This window comes from Nannobrachium achirus (assembly GCF_963921795.1).
Source record: "Nannobrachium achirus genome assembly, chromosome: 24".
NCBI lineage: Eukaryota > Metazoa > Chordata > Actinopteri > Myctophiformes > Myctophidae > Nannobrachium > Nannobrachium achirus.
In genome coordinates this window covers 28,739,760-28,746,749 of record NC_137831.1, presented here as the reverse complement: position 1 = coordinate 28,746,749, position 6,990 = coordinate 28,739,760, and the positions used below count along the sequence as shown (strand labels likewise).

At 39.1% G+C, this 6,990-nt stretch overlaps 1 protein-coding gene across 1 annotated transcript in view; it reads right to left on the bottom strand.

The window, feature by feature from the left end:
* Positions 1-1,078: 1,078 nt before the first annotated feature.
* The window catches only part of LOC308280200 (NLR family CARD domain-containing protein 3-like), a gene marked incomplete at both ends in the record, with an annotated part of 11,786 nt that continues 5,874 nt past the window's right edge, over positions 1,079-6,990 (bottom strand). The window contains one exon of the mRNA XM_080720463.1: positions 1,079-1,647. Within this exon, the coding sequence (XP_080576589.1) occupies positions 1,079-1,647 (569 nt within the window). The remainder of the gene's footprint in view (positions 1,648-6,990) is intronic.

Here is a 6,990-nt window from a genome sequence, read left to right as displayed (position 1 = left end):
GATCTGCTATTTTTTTTAAACATTGTGAAATGTGTGCAAATCTTTGAATATATGTATTTTTTAAACGAACATTTTTAACTCAAAGTTTGATTCTGGGGGGTCCCTGGAACTAAATATTTTTAGACGGGGGTCCGTGGCCAAATAAATACATATCATTTTGGGGGTCCTTCACATGAAAATGTTTGAGCACCACTGACATAGAAACGTAGTGTTTTTCAAAAAACCTTAGAAGGATTTGAAATATTCAAATACTAGCACAAACTTTCATGGTTAAAAAAAGATAGCAGATCTACAAACTCGCAGCGCGGAACTCGGTGCCGCGCTGTGAGCTTGTATATCTGCTATTTTTCAATAGTTAAAGCACAAAATAATGTGTAATAATAATGCGTGGGTTAAACCCCCTATGAAGAACATTCATGGGGGGCCCGCAGTGAATCGTTGTACCCTGGGCCCAGAATTTGGTGCGACACCCCTATACGGTAGTTACTTTACAGATAAAATTATTACAAAACATATACTGTCATTTGATCCCAAATCTGTAAATGTCAGAGGGTACACATTAAAAAAAATGGACCCTAAAACATTTGACAGAGGGTGCAAATTAAACCAAATTGATCCTGAGCCATTTCTTTACTGTCAGAGGGTGCAAATTAAACCAAATGGATCGCAACCTATTTGTAACTGTAAGAGGGTACAAATCAAATGGATCGCAACTGTCAGAGGGTGCAAATTAAACCAAATTGACCCTAACCCATCTGTCAGAGGGTGCAAATTAAACCAAATGGACCCTAACTCATCTGTCAGAGGTTGCAAATTAAACCAAATGGACCCCAACACATGTGTCAGAGGGTATAAATTAAACCAAATTCATCCTAACCTATTTGTAAATGTCAGAGGGTGCAAATTAAACCAAATGGACCCTAACGCATTTGTAAGAGGGTACAAATTAAACCAAATTGATCTTAACCCATTTGCCAGAGGGTGCAAATTAAACCAAATTGAACCTAACCATTTTGTCAGAGGGTTTTGTAACCCTAACTCCTAACCACCTCATCATCGTTGTCATGGTAACCCTAACCTAACCCTCCTCCTCCTGCTGCTGCTCCTCTCTCTGACACAGAGACACTGAGTCGTCTTTATAAAGCACCAGGAACCCAGCATAGAGCGGTTCAGTGAACCTGGACTGGAAGGTGTGTAGGTGTGTCAGTGAGTCAGACAACACTCTGTAGAAGGACAGAGTGCCGGCAGGACAGTCCAAATACACTCCTACTCTGTTGGAGCCAGAGGACCTGACAGGGAGGTCAGTGCGCTTCTTATTGTGATACACTCTGTAACTGATATCATCACCATAACAAACCAGACACCAGGACTTGTTATTATGTCCAAACAAACAGTCATCACCCTCACCCTGTCTTTTGATTGATCTGTATGACACTGCTATATGAACATATCTACCACTCCACTCCACCTCCCAGTAAGACCGTCCAATCAGACTCTCTCTACACATCACCTGGTCATAGAATGTAAATCTGTCTGGGTGATCAGGATACTTCTGATCCACATCCACAGATGTCACCTTCCTGTTGCTGTCAGACAGAGAGAGGTCGCTGTATGCCGTGTTTGGATCCAGTGTGAGTTCACACGCACCTGATGAGAGAACGAGATGCAACACAACAACAGTTTACAAACAAATACAACGTAATAATGAGGTACACATGTTATGAATGCCCACAATTATCCATTTTCCAGTTGGCCAGTGCCCATCTATTTGACCAATTTGACTCATCTTTCAAAGCCTACAACCCATGTTGTACTATTACGATAATGCCATATAGGCATTCAAATGAAAGAGGAAAATGTGTACTTTCACCAGCAACAAAGAGCAAGCTTTTCGCTTTTATGGTTCTTGAGTTATTGAGCAAATAAAGATGAGTCGTTTCACCAAAAACGGAACATGAGGAAGTGTCCTCAACAGTATACATGAGATACATGACACCAAGCTGACTACAACAATGTTTATTTATTTACATTTCCTTGCATATTTATTTATTTATTTTTGCATTTCTTTATTTATAATTTCATTTATTTATTAATTCATTCATTTTGAATAAAGTAAATTTTCGTCCTCCATAGTTTTTACACTTTTCTTTTCGGGGTTGCGTGTGTGCCTTGCATGAGTCTGCCTCCCCAGGCTCAGGGCCTCTCCACATACACACCCATTGTAACTTCAAACTCCATTTTAACCATGATAGATTCATTGAAAACACCCATTATTTTTTCTGGTGACTCATGCTACCCTCCTAATGCGTGAGCAGGCCGTGTTTTCTCAATAACTTTTTTCATATATTTTTAATAATTTTGTTTTGTATTTAATTTTTCTCATTTCCCCAACGAATTATTAAAAAATAAATGAAAAAGGTTATTGAGAAAACACGGTCTGCACACGTATTAGGAGGGTAGTATGAGTCACCAGAAAAAAAATGGGTTTCAATGAATCTATCATGGTTAAAATGGAGTTTGAAGTTACAATGGGTGTGTATGTGGAGAGGCCATGAGCCTGCAACATTTACATCAAATATGTAAATACTGAATATAGTAAATTAAAAACTGTCCAGGGTGTTCATAAAAGAGCCTGATTAGATGATGAAGTGACCAAACGTTCCCTTTAAGCTGTTCAAAAATAGCCGATCTACAAGCTCACAGATCGTCATACCGCGATGCTCTGTGAGCTTGTAGATCTGCTATATTTTATTTTGTTTTTTTTTATGTTTTCACCCAGAAAATATAGAACTACCTTCTGTAAATTGTCATAATTTTCCATATTACAGTACATGTCACACCGTATAATCCTCAGTGTTAATTTAACTCTAAAAAGTAGCCTATAATATTATGCTAACCCATTTTTAACTCTGAGAGGGTAAAATGGAACCAAATGGGCCCTAACCCATAACTGGGAGGGTACACATTTTACCAAATGCACACTAACCCATTTACTTGAGTGTACAAAAGTAACCAAATGATGCAAACCCATTTGTAACTCTAAATGGGTACAAATTGAACCAAATGTGTACAAAAGTAACCAAATGATGCAAACCCATTTGTAACTCTAAATGGGTACAAATTGAACCAAATGGACCCTCACCCATTTGTAACTGACAGAGGGTACAATTTGAAGCAAATGGACCCTAATCTTTTTGTAACTGTTAGAGGGTACAAATGAGACCAAAATGATCCTAACCAATTCATGATTCTGAGAGGGTACAAATTTAACCGAATGGACCCCAAGAGGGTGCAAATGGAACCAAATGGACCAACCCATTTATAAATCTGAGTGGGAAATGTAACAAAATGGACCCGAACAGCTCATCCGCACTGCCCGCGACGCAAGCGGCTCGACGCGACGCGAACAACAAAATCTCAATAAACACATTTGTTTCAATGAGACGTTGTCCACCCCTCCTTTTACGCTCGCAGATACTCTATTGAGTGAGGTTTTGTGGCGATGTCCATAGAGGTAAATGGCCATGTCCCACCCCCATACACTTTTTATTATTTATTTGATTGGTTCAGACTATGTCACTCGCGCCGCAAGCACCCAGAACGGCTTGTAAATATTGAAGCAGCTGGTCCCTACTGGCCAAAGCTGGAACAGCCAGGCGGGGGAAACTACATGCATGAGCATACGAGTTCAATGACGTGGAGTGTCGTTCGTGTCTCGATGTAACACATTTTGGCACATCCAGATCCACATCCAGATTGGCACATCCATTTCAATTCAACTTGCATTGAAATTAATAGCTGGGGGGTGGGGCTATCTGCTCTCTATTATACTCTATGGCTGTAACCCATATTATCAGGGGTGTCACAAGGGGGGGCAGGGGGGAGTGGGACTGGGTTACTAGGGCCCAGGGTGGAGGGGAACTTAATTATTTTATACTTTAGCTATTGAAAAATAGCAGATATACAAGCTCACAGCGCGGCACCGAGTGCCGCGCTGTGAGCTTGTTGAAAGTCGTAGAAAAATGTGTGTAAATCTTTGAATATATGTGTTTTTTAAGCGAACATTTGTAACTCAAATTTGCTTTTGGGGGTCCTTGAGATAATTATTTTGAGATGGGGGGTCCGTGGCCAAATACGTATCATTTTGGGGGTACTTCACATGAAAACGTTTGAGCATCACTGACATTGAAACATTCAAAGACTTGCACAAATTTTAAAAAATAGCAGATCTACAAGCTCGCAGCGCGGCACTTGGTGCCGCGCTGTGAGCTTGTAGAACTGACCAGAATTTGGTGCATATTATAATATGAAAAGACTTGCACAAATTTTCAAGACTTTTCAAAAATAGCAGATCTACAAGCTCGCAGCGCGGCACTTGGTGCCGCGCTGTGATCTTGTAGATCTGCCCAGAATTGGTGCATATTATTATATGGGTTATAATGTACAAATGGAACACAGCCCATTCATAATTCTGAATCTCCTATTTGTAAGAGGGTACAAATTAAACCAAATTGATCCTTGTAGGTTCACACTCTATAACATCCGTGAAATCAGACCGTTCCTCACCCAGGAGGCAGCGCAGCTCCTCATTCAGACATCTGTCATATCAAAACTTGACTATTGTAACTCTCTCCTAACTGGTCTCCCGGCATGTGCACTTAAACCTCTCCAACTGATCCAAAATGCCGCGGCACGACTGGTCTTCAACCAGCCTAAGTTCTCACATGTCTCTCCCCTTCTTATCCATTTACATTGTTATATTGCTGTTAATGTACTGACCTATTATCTTGTTTATTATCGTGATGTTGTATCTGCTTATTGTAAGTCGCTTTGGATTAAAAGCGTCTGCTAAATGCCTAAACTGTAAACTGATCCTAACTCCTAACCACCTTGTCGTTGTCGTCGTTGTAACCCAAACCTAACCTGGAACCAAATGGACCCTAACTCATTCATAACTCTGAATGTTTGCATGTGGATTTGGGGTATTTAATTCACATTAATTAAAACTGATTTTTATGTCATGAGTTCATTCACACACCACACATGAACATAACGCAGTGATACACACAATTTTCTTCTTAACACATTTTAGTTTTCACCATATATAATATCATCAACCTGTATGAATGACACATCACCACATTAATAGTTAGATGAGAAATAAGTGTGTCACATTTTTGTTTTGTTTATTACGTCTCTCCCAGTTTGTAAGGACCTTAAGGGGGTACAAATGCAACCAAATCGACCCTAGCGTTGTGTGGCCAGACTGTTGACGCCGCGATTTAGAAATGCTCCCGTCATACAGTCTGGCATAACGAAAAAAGAACGGTGAGTATCCGGTTAAAGCGGAAGTGAAGCCTCCTCCCCACTTCCGTTTCGTTTTTAACATCTAGCACATTTATCCTAATATAAACAAAAATCATTAAGTATATTTAGCTTGCTGCTTAGCAGAAATGACATTTTAAAATATATTTTCATGAACAGAAATGCCAGTTTCCATTACTCGCAGTTTAGGAGCTGTAGTTCCAGACTCTATATAGCATTCGGAGATTATGGAATAGTTGTCTGGCTTCGCGAGACTAAATGGACCCTATCCCATATGCAGTAGTGGATAGTAACTTACACCAGTAGTTTTACTCTACAAAACACTCATTCACTTAAGCCCTATAGATCAAGGGTTTCCAACCTTTTCAGGCGAACCCCCACAATAATCATATTTGAACTGTAGGGACCCCCCACCCTGATAACTTGGATTTGTAGTAGTTTAGTTTAGTTTGACTCCGTTCCACAGATAAATCTTGTGAAAATAGCTGAACTACAAGCTCACAACGCCTTGCACTGCGAGTTTGGACCAAGAAGCAAAGAATTGAATTTCAAATGTTTGCTTTAAAAAAATATATATAATCAAAGATTTGAACACATTTCAGAAATATTAGATCTACACGAAGTAACGTGCTATGAGCTTGTATATATCTGCTTTTTTGAAGAGCCAAAGTATAATATATGGTTAAAGTAGTTGGATTGATTGTGAAGCTATATTCACTTATCTTGCTGGGGACCCCCTGGTGCCCACCCCTGGGGGTCCCTGGACCAATGTACTATATATTCACAGATTAAATCTAAAACGACACAGATGCTTATCTCAGTGCTCATGTCCCCTTTATGACCCGGAAAGCCTATAAAACCGAGAAGCATCTCTGTCATTTTTTATTTTATTTTTTTAATAAAAAATAGAACACTTTCAGATAAATTAGGTTAAGATTTAGAAGGCATTTTAAGGCCATGTTTAGACGACAACGGTCTGTAGAGAAAATGGCTCTCGCGGTTTCGTTGTCACTTTTTATCCAGCGTTTATAGGAACACGTACCAGGGAATGAAACAATGTAGTTTGCATGACATGTCCATAGAGGGCGCTAGGTGGCGGTGACGCACTACCAGAGACAAGTGGTCCGCTCTAGCTTAGTTTTTACTTTCTGTACAAGTGGAAAAAGTACTCACATTCTTTACTTGAGTAAAAGTATCAATAATGCAATATAGAAGTACTCTGTTACAATTAAAAGTCCGGAATTCAAAAGGTATTCAGTAAAAATATGAAAGTATTGGCAACAAAGATGTAGGCCTACTTAAAATATAGGCCTACCAAAAGTAAAAGTACTAAATGTTTGAAAATAGTAGATAGCGATGCGACGTGTTGTGAGTTTGTAGATCGGCTATTTTCAAATTGTATAATTATATCAGTATAAAATTATCAGGTATAAAATAGGTCTAAAGTGGTTACTGTAATGTATTTTTTATAATATTATAATTTATACCTGCAAAGTAACTAAACTAAAGTAAAAGTACAATATCAGGATCTGAGATTTAGTGGAGCATGCAGGAGTAAAATTATTGGAGATTGGAAATAAAGTAAAAGAATACCTCAAAACTGTACTTAGGTACAGTACTTGAGAGTAAATGTACTTAGTTACTTTACACCACAGCTCCAGAGCT